The 14,637-nt window shown below is 39.4% G+C and overlaps 1 protein-coding gene across 8 annotated transcripts in view; it reads left to right on the top strand.

Annotated features, from left to right (window-relative positions):
* Nucleotides 1–14,637, top strand: part of WDFY4 (WDFY family member 4) — a 133,850-nt gene that overhangs the window by 110,822 nt on the left and 8,391 nt on the right. For all 8 annotated transcript variants that reach the window (XM_052677693.1, XM_052677694.1, XM_052677696.1 and 5 more), the window contains 6 exons: nt 1,448–1,601; nt 2,643–2,734; nt 7,531–7,743; nt 8,258–8,399; nt 9,316–9,473; nt 10,984–11,142. In XM_052677693.1, the coding sequence (XP_052533653.1) occupies nt 1,448–1,601; nt 2,643–2,734; nt 7,531–7,743; nt 8,258–8,399; nt 9,316–9,473; nt 10,984–11,142 (918 nt within the window). The remainder of the gene's footprint in view (nt 1–1,447; nt 1,602–2,642; nt 2,735–7,530; nt 7,744–8,257; nt 8,400–9,315; nt 9,474–10,983; nt 11,143–14,637) is intronic.

Genomic DNA, 14,637 nt, shown 5'->3' with positions numbered 1-14,637 from the left:
TTGTCACGCTAACAGCATTTCCTATGTATATATTATTTTTATTTAATACAGGTAATCTTTTTATTACAAATCATATTGTTTCTCAGGAGATTACTATCAGCTCTCATAAAAGCTGCAAAAAAAGATGAAAAAGCATCAATCACCACCAGACACAGTGCACTGTGTGCAGATTAAATATACAAAGCCCTTTAATATGCTTCAATGAGATACTTGTTAGCTGTTGATTTATTTATAGTGCTGCTTCTATTCTATTTTAATTTCAATTTGAATTTGACTCCAAGGGTCCCTCTCTAATAATGATCAAGAGCAAAATGACCTTGTGTATCAGATTAACTCCAGCTAGGTTTACTCATATGATTTTAGCCACTTCTTTGCTCAGTCCCTTCAGTGGGTGTGGGAAAGCTTCACAATTGCTGGTGGCATAAGGATGAAGGACATGAAATACAGGAAAGTGAAGCAGGACTATGTTATTGTTTAGAGCTGAGGCTGGACCCAAGTCCTTTCAGAATTCACCTCAGGGGAAGCAGTAACAGGATCTTTACATATAGGATACATGTCAGCTTTTGTTGGTAATCTAAATCAACTTGCTCATTCTAAAAAGCTCGGTGTGATGATCTCCAGAAACTGATTGTCTATTGGGCAATTTCTGTTACTGTAAAACTTTGTTAAATAAATCCTTTGTTCAATGTGGGGATGTCTGTATAGTTGTGCACATGGGATTTTCACAAATTCAAAGAGTATCTGAAATACCCTTAAGAAAATCCTGTAGGAAATACAGTTCCAACATAAAGCATACATCTTTCGTTCAGTGGGTGATTTATTTTTATTTAAAGATCTTGGTTCATAATGGTGGTTAAGGCTAAGGAGGGTGCTGCTATCCAGTGCTTGACTGTTACTAAAGTAAACATATTCAAACACTCTTAGGACTCGAGGTAGTTTGTTTCTCCTTCCACATGCAGCAATTTAGCCTTATCTTCAGATGTTCTTCCCCTCTTCTCTTCGTTATGCTGTGTTTCCTTTCCTGCTGTCCCCTGCCCACTGGGCCTTTCCTGCTTGCCTGGATCTCAAGAAGACTGAACTTAAGATTTGGCACAACTCTTTGGGTCACAGATGAAAACACCAAAGCTATGTTCACTGCTTAGAAATCACTTCTTGACAAAAGGAGTTACACTGAGAAGTATTAATATTGGTTATGCTGATATTTTCAAGCAGGTCGTTTCTGCTTGCCTCCAGGTTATTACAAGCTACACAGTGTCTAAGCTGTATGGTATTCTTAATCTACCTATCTGCAAATTGGGACTGAGGTAGTAAACAGACCTGGGACAGATCCTGAGATACCACCTAATCAAATGTGATGGTTATTGCAAAATTGACTGAGATTCTGTATCTGCTTCTTGTTTAACAGAATATTCACAATGCAGTTTTTTTTTTTGTCTCCATTTTACAGGGTGGAAGCTTTGATGTTGCAGACAGGATGTTTCATAGTGTCAAGAGCACGTGGGAATCAGCATCGAGGGACAATATGAGTGATGTCAGGGAGCTCATCCCTGAATTCTTCTACCTGCCAGAGTTCCTCACCAATGCCAATCACTTCGAATTTGGTATGTGCTAGAAGGGATCTCACTTCTATGGCTATGAAATACATATTAATTTAACTTTTGGAAATGGATGGGTTGCTAAATGGTAATGATGAAAGGTCTTTTTAAAGCTGTCTGTGGTGCTTAATGTTGCCATGTGTGACCTCAGTATCGCTTGGAAAGATTCACTAGAAGTCTTATGAACTAGATACATCATCCCCTGGCATCAAGCAGCATTGCAGTCCCTTCTGAATGAGTGTACGCTTTCTCTAGGCCTGTAGGGTGATGTTGAGATCTAGTTAAAAATTGTACTTAAAAACTCAGTGGAGTGAAATGTGCAATATAAAAGGCAGAGTAGAGGATAGGTGTTAGAAGACTGTTAAAATATTGTAAAGAATTTGGGCATTTTCATCTTTGAGAGGAGACCAAGGAGCAGAGTCTAGCTGATAAAAAGATCCAGAAATTGACCTGGATGTATTAAATTGAGGGATCTAAAAAAGGAACCAGAATTTCATGGATAGCAAATAAATAGAAAGATTTTGCAATAGGTCAATCCAGTAACCAAAATCTGTTAACTACTGCCCTGTTAGGAAACTTGCAGTCTCAGACCTAGGCCTTAATTTAGATCATCCAGTTGTGTAACTCCTGTCCTGATTTGAGAACTTATGCTTACCTTCTGAAAGGAATCAGACTGCAAAGGACTTGAGAACAAAATCCTTCCTAGAAGCTGCTTCAGAAGAAATAGTTGGCAGTTAGTCCAGTGAGATTTTGTATAAGAAAAAAGTTGTGTCAACAGGTCTGTCTTGTCTGAGCTTGCAGTTAAAATGGTTTGTGCTGAGGACATGCATATATTTACTGTATTAATTACATCTTCTCAGTGCTTTATTACTAGATCAGACACTCAAGGAGAAAAAAATTCTGCAGTGTTCTGTGACACTATAGCATAGAATCTGAAATTGTTTGTGTGAAAGTCACCTAAATTTCCCTTGACTTCACTGTTTTGGAAAAGCTGTTACTATTTGTAACGTGTTATTCTCGGTTTTAATTCTTCCTTTAATCCTGCAGGCTGCATGCAGGATGGAACAGTGCTGGGAGATGTGCAGCTTCCTCCTTGGGCAGATGGAGATCCCCATAAATTTATTCTCCTGCACAGACAGGTTAGTGAAAATGGTGTTTTGGGTCACAGTGTTGAACTGATTCCCATTGAAAATGAAATCCTAAAGGCCAGAGTCACAACAAAGGCGTTAGACCCAAATAAATCCTTCCTTAGTGGAGTTCATGTTGTGTTTTGGACTTTGCTTGTCTGCTTGACGATTCGCTCAAGACCAACTTTGCAGATTGAATGAAATTAGATTCAAGCCACACACCTAGCTCTGATCTCAGTCCGTAAGAGCATGTGAACATATTTTAATGCATGCACATGACATTCGCATGCATGCAGTTCCGTGTTGTTGCTAAGCAGCTACGTGTGTATTCAAACTACCTTCCTCTATCTGAGTCATGCTGGCATTGCAATTACTTTTTTGTATTTTTTTTTTGAGTGGGAGGAAGTAAAATCTAATATTTTAGGGTTTGTTTGGTGTTTTAATGAGGCCAGTGTTTCTTTTAAAGTTTGCCTTTAATAAAGTCAGTCTTGACAATCTGAATGCTAATAGCTGTAAGGCCATGAAACTTACTGCAGTTGGGGTGTCCATAGTTAGCAGGACAGCTGTGGGAATTTCTACGTAATAAGGAGTTCAAAGGCAATTCTGTAGGAAAGTTTTTCATTGAACACAGAATTTGCAGCTGAATGCTGTTGTGTAGGTCTGCTAGAGCTAATAATGGTATGAGCTGTATTGCCTGCCCCTTCTGGATGTATCTACCGTATTTCATCAGATTTCTGCTGGGGAAAAAAAAAAAGTGTGTTTGTGAGTGCATTCAGGGTTGCTGCTTTGTGCAAGGCGTGTGGCACTTGTGTGTTAGCATTGGTGTGACAAAGCAAGTAGCCCATTATTTATTCTATAGTCTCTTCATTACATGACTGTACTGCACAAAAATGGATGTGATTGTCTTCTCTGTTTTATTTTTAAATAAGTCTTTCCTTACTTTATCTCCCCATATAATGGTTTCTAAATCCTGTCTCTGACATTCTTAATGACTGTATCAACTTTTTATTCCTGTTTCGAAGAAAAATCAGACAAAATTCTTGTCATCTTAATATTCTTTTCTCCAACTTTTACTTTACAACTGACAGCAACTGCCATTCGTCCATTAAATGACCACTGCTTTTATATCCCTTGCTTTGCACTTCTGCACTGCATTTAGGGCTCATGTTTTCTGCCACTACTATTACTAAATCATTTTCCAGTTTTTCTTGGGTATTCTCTTGAATCTTCATTTCATTCCTTTGTTATCTACCCATACCTTACTTCACATCAGAGAACTAGAAGGCGACTATCTTCATGTGACTGGTGTTACGTACAAGCCTCCTTCACCATGTCTTTATGTTTGGAATTTCTCTGGCTCCACTCCTCATATCTAAGGATTCTCTCTCTATGTGTCAGCTAGATTCATTGTTCTTATCTCTTCTCACAGTTTCTTGTCCCTGCAGCCACCTGGGTACTGTCAGCAATCTTGCTCCAGTACTATGTTTGGCAAAGCCTTTTTATCCTTTTTTTTAAAAAAAATATGTATCCTTTATAAGCTGGTTTACAGTTTGTAAATCCATCCTGGAAAAAGTTTTCTTCTATGAAACCATTTTTAAGAGAGCAGACTCCTGGTAATGTGCAATGTCTGCATACTAGCTAGTGAGTTAGTGATATTACAAGTCACACAGTGGGGTGAATAGCTGCTTACTATTATTACAAGTCTTCAGTGTCCCCATGCTTAGTAGCTAGATGCTGTGGTGTGTTGCTACGTAAATAACTTAAGCCAGTATGTTGAACTTGCTTTATATTCAGTAACTTATGTTACTTCACTATGTTTATCTTTGTTTGTTTACCTTGTATTTCTGCAGTTATTAAATGTATAACTCAGTGTTACTGGGCTGACAAGCACACAGCGAGTAGATATGTCTGATGAAATAAGAGGATGTCAGTAATAATAAGGACATTACTCAATAAATCATTTCAACTTCCAATCCTTGGCTGTTCAGACTCCTGTACATACACGGTAGTGGGTATTACTGAGTCAGGCATCACAAAAAGTGTATAGAGAGTGATCTCAAGGCTCGGAGCCATAGACACGCTGAAAGGTAGTGAGTTCTGATCAGTGCTCATCACCACATGAGAATTCATGTACTGTAAGGAAGGAGATTCTTGTAAATGTATGCTGGTGAGTGTGCTTGGTTCAAGTACAGTCATTTCCAAAATGAAGGGTTGAGCCTAAGGACTGCCCAGTTCCATCACTTGCAGGGAAGCAGCTCATTGCTACCCACCGCATGTAGGCTTTGACCACTGCCATCAAGTGTGTAACTCTTCCTTGATGTTTCTTTTCCCAGTGACTCTAAAGAAGGTATGTAGACTCCAAAGAAGGTGTGTAGGTTTGGAGGCTCTAGTTTCTTCCTCTGCTTTGTCTCATGCTCACTCTGTGACCCTACAAGTTGCTTAATCTCTGTCCTCCAGTTAACTAAATATGGGAATGAGACTGTCCTTCCTTAATAGAGAAAAACTGAAAACAGAAATCTATAGATGCCTGAGAGCTGCTGCAATTTTTACTGATATTTTTTAAAGGAAAGTGTAGGGAGGCATTCTGGCCTACATTCTGGCTTGTTTGGATGTAAAGTACTGAGCTTTGCTCCTTATTTCTTGTGTAATGCTGGCCACTCTGAAGGCACTTAGATACAATGGGACCATCTGGTTTAGCCATGTAGTTTGGAGCAAGGGTGCAGTTTTGAAATGATCTGTCAGTCATCCCTGCATAACGTGCTTGTTTTCATTGTAAAGAGATCTCTGATTGTTAACTAGATTAGTTTTGGATGAAGTAAAACCAAAAGCTGTGCTCCAGTTGTGCACCTAAGGGTATACTTTTGCCACTGGTGGCATTCAGCCTGAGGGAGCAGACTAGATCTAATTTGAAGTAAAGCCCCCACAGTGCAAGTAATGTGGGTATTGGGTCCTCTCTACCAGCTGTTGTGTTCTGCAGACCTGCTTCCAGCGAGCTGCACTGTTTGATAACATTGGCACAGATGATTAAGTCACATGACTTGTAGAAATTAATCGAAATCTGAAAGAGGAGCAGTTTAGCATGTGAAAATCATGCTTATAAATTCATATTCTTAATGATTTGCCAGGCCTGATCAGACCTCAAATACAGTCAGTCCAGTATTTTCTCTCCAACCATAGCTGGCACCACATGCTGCACAGGAGGGTGCAAGAAATCTTGCTATGGAAATTTAGTTGATTAGGCTGCCTGAAAAAGCTTTGTCTGAAGTGAAGAGTTAGAAGTCTTGAACTCCATAATGCCAAAGCCTCTCTCTCCTCTAAAATCACCTGCAGTACTAGATGTACTTGTTACTGGTGTTGTCCTTTTCAGGAGGCTTTACAGAATTTGAAGAACTAAAAAGATCTGGGTCAACACTGTTGTGAAATCTGGCTACTTCTCTAAAGAGCATGAGAGCAAAGATTGATTTTGAGATAAGTCTGTGAATAGCTCCCTGTTTCATGTATATTAAATAGGGAATCTACAGGTTAGGTCTACATAAAGTAATTTTTTAGTCTCTTTCTAGACTACAGTTCTCTCTCTCTTGCTGGGCACGTCTCAATGCTCAGTGAGATAGTGAGTGACTGCATGGTTGCAGCTCTGTTGGTTGCTTTGTTTTGTGCTGGTAGTGAAGCCAGACAAAATTTATAGTTTGTAATTCATGCACTAACTGCTTTTATTAATAAGGATGAATTCTGGGTTGATTTGTAAGTGTTTTCATGATTTGCAGGGGACAAATCGTACAGTGTACTTGTTCTCTGAGCTGCCCCATGAGTTGTTTAGCTGTGGGCATGGTCATTTAAACCAGCTGTACTGGGCTCACTGTCTGCTTTGTGAAATGAGCCATTGTTCTGGATCCCATTAGCGTGTTTAATTCTGCTGTGCTTTGGGTAGGATGGCCTGCTTGGGAAACCTTTAAATGAGCATCAGGGAGTATTACACAGTCAAATGATTTGGAGATAGCAAAGTAGTTTTAATCATGCTTAACACTGGTGTTTGAATCATTGGGCAAGGCCTCTGGGGAATGCATGAAGATTTGGTGATTGCAGGTGATAGCAAGGGCAATAATGTTTAGTGAAGCTTCATAGGTAAGGCTCACTAATCTGGAGATGGGCAAAGATTTGACTTGAAATTGTGGCTGTTGCCTGTGAACTTGTCTGGGTCTTGCAAGCACAAATTTCATTTTTGATCATTCGGTTTTCTAGGGAGCCCACCTTGGGTTTGGATGTGTGCTGCCTTATAATGTCTCTTATGGTGTTCTCCAGTAGTAATTATTTCATCTGGTTATGTTAATTCACGTACCTGTGACTTGGATTGCAGATCTGGTCAGGAAAAGTAGACATTTCTTATATTGGGATAAAAAGACAGACCCTGAGGTTTTCCAGCATGAGAGAATCTGTTTTCTGCAATGCTTTCTGCTTAGATCCTGTAAGGCTTCAGGCACTGGAATGGCTGCCCAGGGAGGTGGTGGAGTCGCCATCCTTGGCAGTGTTCAAGAGGTGTCTGGGCGACGTGCTGCGTGATGTGGTTTAGTGCTTGTGGTGGCAATGGTGATGAGGGGACAGTTGGACTAGATGATGTTATAGGTCATTTCCAACCTTGTGATTCTATGATGCTATGATGATATAATGTGTGTATTGATGAAACCCAGGCAGTCATGAAGCTTCTGTCAGACAGCAGTGAGTGCTGCAGAGATTTTGTCTCTAACAGGGAACTGAGAGTGATAATGTATCTGCAATGAATGTGCTCCACTGAATTAATTCATTTTCTTCAGGCCCTGGAAAGTGACTATGTCAGTGCACACCTCCATCGCTGGATAGACCTGATTTTTGGCCACAAGCAACAAGGCTCAGCTGCTGTGGAAGCAGTTAACACCTACCATCCTTACTTCTATGGAGACAAGATGAATCTCAACAACATTAAAGATCCTCTGATTAAGAGCACCATCCTGGGTTTTATCAGCAACTTTGGACAGATACCAAAGCAGGTATCACTTTATCATGAGAGTAGAAGGAAAAGCAGAGAGCACAACTTATTTTGATCTTGAAATATTTCAACTGGAAAGCAAGCAACTTAGATTAGAGGTGGCACTTGGTTTTTAAATTTGCTGAAATACGGCCTGTAGAGTTCTACAGATTGTCTCCACTCTCTAAATACACTGTTCTTGTCATATACCATACAGCTGTGGTGTCAAATCTGGGTTCTTCTTCTGTACAGTCACATGAGTAATCATTAGTCTGGTGTTGAGTACAATCAAATAAAGGCAGCTTAAATTCTCACCTACAGTCTTCTCTCTTCTCCCAAATCACTGAGACTATCTTCTTACCTATGTATATGCTGTAGTCTGATGAAAATGGGATGATAAGGAGAAGATGATCTGAATTTAATGAAGAGGTTTGTGTATTATAGTTCTGGAGTCTATGATTAATGATTTAAATAGATGTTTCCTTCACAATCTGACTGATGGAGGTGCATTTTTCAATTTCATTCCTTTGTTCTAGCTCTTCACTAAGCCACATCCACCCAGGAATGTTCAGAGTAAAAGTTCATCAGGAAGAGAAGCAGTACTGTCCTTTCAATCAAGTGGAATTCTTCCTCCATTTATCAGCAGCCTGCAAAACCTGAAGATCTCACCAGTAAAAGGTGCACTAGGGGCTGTGCTCCATTTTCTGAGCTAATAAGCACTGAATTCTTAAGCGGGGTTAATCTGAGTTTTTAAGAGGACAAAATCAGTTGCGCGGTCTTGTATGAATTCACATGAGTTGGTACCAAGATCCTTTCCCTAAGTTATTTGTGGAATATGAATGGACATTCAAAGTACTCAGAATCACAGGATATCCTGAGTTGGAAAGGACACCAAGGTCATCTCCTGGCTCCACACAGATCCTCTCAAAATTATGATATTCATGACAGATCTTGAAACTTATTTTGTAGTGTTCAGAGCAGATTTTTTATGACATCTATATCTTTTTTTTTTTTTTAAATCTTCAGCATTCTGAATATATCAAAGTAAAACTTAATACTCATTGTTTTCCCTTCTCTTTTTCTCTTTTTATATTCATCAGCAAAGTAAATATGTTCTTTCCCTGCCTCTTTATCTCGGCCTTCATCTTCTTAGTCTGTGATTCTTAAGATGTAGAAATCCTGAAAAATTTCAGTGTATGTACTTTTGAATCCCATGGCAGTGGTGTTTGCATCACACAGCCTTGTGGTGGTAGCAGGCTCCTGTGGCTGTATTCAGAGGCTGTTGGTGAGATGCCCTGCAACCTCTAGTTCATGGCATATGGTAATCTGCCACTGAAAAGAAGCTTAATGGCAATGCTGTTAAATCCCCTCCTTTGAAGCCGGTCTCCCTCTCTGCATGGATTGATTTATTCAAAAAGGGGGTTTCTGCTCTTGCCTGAAATTGCAGTGGTGGAGAGGGTTTTTCTGTGGACCCAGCCACCACTCACTGAGTCCAGCTGTGGGGCTTGCCAGCTCACCACAAAGCCGTGTAAGGCAATAGCTAACCTTAGTGTTCTAAAAACAATAGAATTAAATACATTCTTTGTCTTGTCAGAATGTTCAAAAGGAGCTGTTGGACACATTGTTCATACTGAGAAAGGCGTCCTGGCTGTTGAAAAAAATAAAGTTTTGATTCCTCCTCTTTGGAACAAAACATTCTGCTGGGGATTTGATGACTTCACCTGCTGCTTTGGTAACTATGGGTCTGAAAAGGTAAAAATAAGAAAAAATCTAAGTGTTTCAGAAATGGATGTTATGTAAGCCCTTGGTATGTTTGGGAACCGTTTTCAGAGGCTGGTGATGAGCTGCTCTGGTGGGTGCTGTGCAGTACTTTTTTTGCAGTCAGGCTTTTTGAGAAAAATCAAATTGGTTATTCCAGTGGAGTACAAAATCATTCCTCTGCTGAAAAATGTGATATTTCCCCTCTAAATGATCTCAAGCTTTCCTTCAAGTGATTGTGCTGTCTATCATATCAAGGAGAAACCTCATTTCATAGGTTTTAAGGACAAAACAAAGTCTCCTAGCCTCTGATTAGAAATTTCATTGTGCGGAACTTTCTGCTGGATATAGATAGGACCATCTGCCAATTCCCCTCTGACTTCCAAGCTTAGTCCAGTGCATTCATTCAATGTAATGCTGCTTCTGTTAAAAATCAAGAGTCTGTGTCACCACACTACTGACCAGGGCACTGGGCAGATTCAGCTTTTCTCTGCTACTAACACACTGATTTGGGGTGTCTTTGGGACAATATTATGATATGCTAAGACACAAATGTTAGCTTGGATACCAAAACAGTGGGGTATGTTGTTCAGCTTGGCTATTACTGCATGTCACATGGTTATGTTTTTACAGACATATCCACAGTCATTGGACATGAAAAAAACCAGAGATTTACTTTGCTTTCTGTGCCCTATGAAATCACAAAGATTTTTCTGTAAGTTCCAATATTAGTGGTGGCCATAACAACCTGAGCTTTGTTCTTAATTGACACTGAATGCTTGCACGTAGTCACTATATGGTAGCAGAATGAACTTGCTTGAGGTCATGTAGGAAGTCTGTAATGTGAGGGGATGGAATTCTGGTGTCCTGGGACACTGAATTAATAGATAAAGCAACTTCTCTCTACAAAACATTATTTTACAATATGATCACCACCATTAGTGGTGATGAAAACAAGAATCTGCCTGCTGCACTCAAAATCTGTACCAGCAGAGGTTACCACTGTCACTTTCACCACTGTTGAAATGCACCTCCCACTGCCTGACTCTGCTGACATCCACTGTTTGGTCTCCATAAACATTCAGCAAGCTTTATGACTGTAAATGGGTACATGTTTTTTCTGCATGGAAGAATTCTGTTCCAAAATTTTGCTTCATTCATGCTTCCGTGTCAGATGCTATTCTGTCAGATTGCCTCTCTTCTGCCATCTGTCACATGGCACCAAAATGGAATGGAATATTGGTAGGAAGGTTCATCTACTGTCATAGCACCAACATGCACATCTGACATTGCGTGCCAACAGAATAAAACAGGAGGTGTTATTTTTGGATGAGCCCTTGTACATAAATTGCAATTGTATATTAACACAGGTGTGGGATAAGATGAGCTTTTCTTTCCTGGGTTTGAAGACCAAGGAGACTGAGTTCAGAAAATGAAATTTGCATGTAATAAATGCATGGTATCACCATATGAGTATTTGCCTGACAGCTGCTTTCTCATACAGAACATGACTACGTTTGAGTGCATGGCAGACTGGGGAAAATGCCTCTGTGCTGTGTGTCCTTCAGCAACTACTGTAATCACATCTGGAACAAGCTCAGTTGTGTGTGTCTGGGAACTTTCTTTAGTCAAGGACAAAGTGAAACATCTAAGCTTGAGACAGGTGAGAGACTTTTATTAAAGAAATTAAAAAAAAAAAAAAAAAACCAAAAGATAACTTTCTTTCTGTCTGATGAGTGAAAGAGAAAACATGCTACAGTGAAACAGAAGGACAGAAAAAGGTGATGGTCTTCAGTATAATGTGAAAACCTGCAGTTAGGCCAGGAGCTGATTATATGCTTTATACCTATACCTGATTGTTACGTATTATGTTTGCTTGTTGGTTTCTTTTTTTTTTTTCTTTTTTTTTTTTTTTGCTTGTTTGCTTTGACAGCATTTCCAAAGTTTATGATGATAAAAAGAAGGGGATAATAAAGCATCTCCTGTCTTCACTTGTACTGCTAGAGCAGTGTGCCTCCCAAAACACCCTGTGAACATACCTGATGGAGGTGAACACTTGAGTAGGCAAAAGAATCGATACTTCTCTCTCAACCTAAATTCAGAATTTACTCCATGAGGTAGAGATGGATCCCTACAAGTATATAGTTTGTGACCTCACTCTCCACAGTTGTTTGATGTTCGTTGATTTCGAACTCAACTCTGGTCACCCAGTGACCATATAACTGCAATTTTATTTGTGAAAGTGAATTCTCATGCAAGATTTGTGCAATTTAGCTATGGAGAGTTCTCAACTTTACAAGAAAATATGGAGTACTACCATATCCAAAAGGCAGCCTATCACCTCTTTTCCCTAAGTATTCAAGAGACAGAAACCTCTCTGCCATTCTCAACTGAATTAATAAACTGTGCATTGAATGCTCCAGATGTGACACTTCTGTTCAAATGCTTTGGAGGGATATTCAGGAGATGTTTTGGTGCTTTTTATTCCAAAAACTTTTTATTTGTATTAAATAACATGAGAACATCAATTCCCATTAGGAGGCCAGAGAAGCTTCAAGACCTTCATTTATCTGAAATATTGGGATATTGAAATTAGAAGGGAAACAGTTCAGAGTACCCTTTTTTTTGTTTCTGAGATTTATGTTAAAAATAGGAGACAAGGTCTTCAGTGATGACCTTTTAATCACCCTGCTTAATATTCTAAAACAAGAGATGGACATAGAAAAGGAAGAAATAACAGTAGAGAAAATGTAAGCAGTAATCTTCATAACCATCAAAATGATACCAATCTGGGGATCTGCTTGAGTTTCAAGCAACTCATTGAAGAGGCTCTGTTTTATCTTCAGTACAATGCCTTTCACTTTTGTTAAAGGAAATTCAGAATCAGCTTTGCTGATGTGTTCCACTGTGATTAAACTGATACTACCCATTAGTCCATTAAAAGGCATGAGGTCATTCAGTGACAAATGTTGTATCTATTTTTTTTCTTTTTCTTTACTTGCAGAGGTTTTGGTTTTTGATGACTGGCACAGATGTAAATTTGTACTAAATGACTTCCAGTGAATTACATGCTGCTTTCATGTCATTCAGTGTTTTGTAGGGGCTATTTTTTTTCTTTTTCTTTCTTTTTTTTTTTTTCCTGAGCAAAAGAATGGTATCATCTTTCCTGAGAGAGTGAGCTTTGCTTAAGTAAAGCTGATGTGCTATAAAGTGGATGCTATTCACTTATCAGTTGTCTCATGGGACTGACACATTCTGGTTTGGAATGTAGTAAAGTGCAGAAACTGTGTTTCACCATAAAAAGTCTCTTTTTCCTCTCAAGCAGGGGCTGCTTCCACAGTTTTCTGGAACACTAAAGATTGAACATAATAGCCTCAGTTATTGATCCATGCAATTTACTGATTCCCTTAGTATTCAAGAGCAGAGCAACCCATGCAGTCAAACCCCCAGAATTTTTGGGCCAAATGAACGACCAGACTGGAGAAGCCCTCAGGCAAGCTGTGCCCTGTCTGCTGTGCAGACCTGCCAGGGAGGTGCTGAACACAGATAGCTGTGGAGAAACTGTGCCCATGTCAGCCAGTTAAGCTAGATGGCCAGAAACCGGTTTAATTTTCATGGACTGAGCGTCCCTGCGGTGAAGCTGATCCTCTTTTTTTTTTTTTGGTTGATATTAGTGAATTTACTGCGGACGCAGGCCTCTCAGTTTTTCCCCGGTCTTCACAGAGGAATAATGAGATGTTAGAGAGCTACAGCACTTGTCTGTTTTTTGCATTAATGCATACTGAAACACTGGTGAATTGAAGCTGAGATTTTTAGCTGAGCTCAGATCTATATTTCTTTTCCACACTTAGCTTGCATTTAAAACACTTTATCACCAAGCAGGAGGTCTTCCTGAGTTAAAAATGAAAAAACCTTGATTAAAATTTGCACAGAAGCATAGCTTGTCTGGCAGTATGGATGCTGTCACAGTAGGTATGCTTCCTTTCATCCTTCTGAGGAAGGGAGGGGAAATTTGGAGCCCCTGATCTTGCCCTATCCTAGCCCTTTCTGCAGTGGTCCTGTCTAGTTCTTGAACACAGACATGAGGTTATCCCAGCCCTTTGTAAACAGATTGTTCTACAGCCAAAGTTACTGCAGAGAACGTCTGAGGACCACTGTTGGAGAGAAGACCCAATTTTTGTCAGTATTTTAAATTGATGGTTCTCTTCAATAGAATACATTGCAAACTGAAATTCATCCCTTGCAATTGCAAGACACCTTCTGTACATCATAGGCTGCTACAGCTCAGCTGTACCTGTGGGTTAACTTTGAATACTGTTGTCCTAATAACCTTGTCAACTGGTAGCACGTGCTAGACAGCAAGACTTCAGTCTGACAGTCACAGGCTGGAAAAGAGTATGAAATGTGTTTGCAAAAATCATTTGAGATATGTGGCTCTCTGACACAGACCCTGAAGATCTGGTAATTATGTCATGTAGAAAAAGTCAGTGAGGAGTATGCAGTTACTGTTAAAACCAGCAATAAGACTGGTGGCTCTAATTTTTCACAGTAAGGCAGTTAAAAATTGAACCCTGAAAGGCTTTCTAGGAAAGTTGTGGAAATCTTTCTCTGCCCTACAGAATTTAATGTCACTGGTGATTATGCAGCAGAAATGTTGTCACTTGAGAATGCCGCAAATTACACAACTGTCGTTAGCATATTTCTGTCTATGATTTCTGTGACATTAAATTGCCTAAAATGCAATTTACTTATGCATTTGTTATAAAATTGTTTCAAGTTAAACTAGGTATTTTGTATGACTTTGAAACCTGGGAAACGGAAAAAAATGTGCTGGATTAATGATTGATGTGAGAGGAGTTAGCGTATGGTTTTTTAAAGCAAAAATTCTCCCACAAATGCTATTTTTATTCTGAACTAAAATTGGAAAAATGTTACTGCTTGTTCGGTAAAAGAGAAAGAAACATTTGATAAGTTTTATTTTAAAATGATTTCTAAATTTTGAAAAGTGATAATTCTCAAGTCCAAATTCTACTTGCTTTAGACAGTCTTGACTGAAGTAAAAGGTGATGATTAGTTCCTGCACGCAAACCACTGTGGTAGACTCAGAAATGTAGGCCAGTTCAGTTGTTCCACTGAGTTACTGGGCAACTTGGATCAA

Source organism: Tympanuchus pallidicinctus, unplaced genomic scaffold (genome assembly GCF_026119805.1).
Source record: "Tympanuchus pallidicinctus isolate F22 unplaced genomic scaffold, pur_lepc_1.0 scaffold16, whole genome shotgun sequence".
In the NCBI taxonomy this organism is placed as follows: domain Eukaryota; kingdom Metazoa; phylum Chordata; class Aves; order Galliformes; family Phasianidae; genus Tympanuchus; species Tympanuchus pallidicinctus.
Note: the sequence above shows the minus strand (reverse complement) of the source record. Positions and strands in the feature narration are given on the sequence as shown.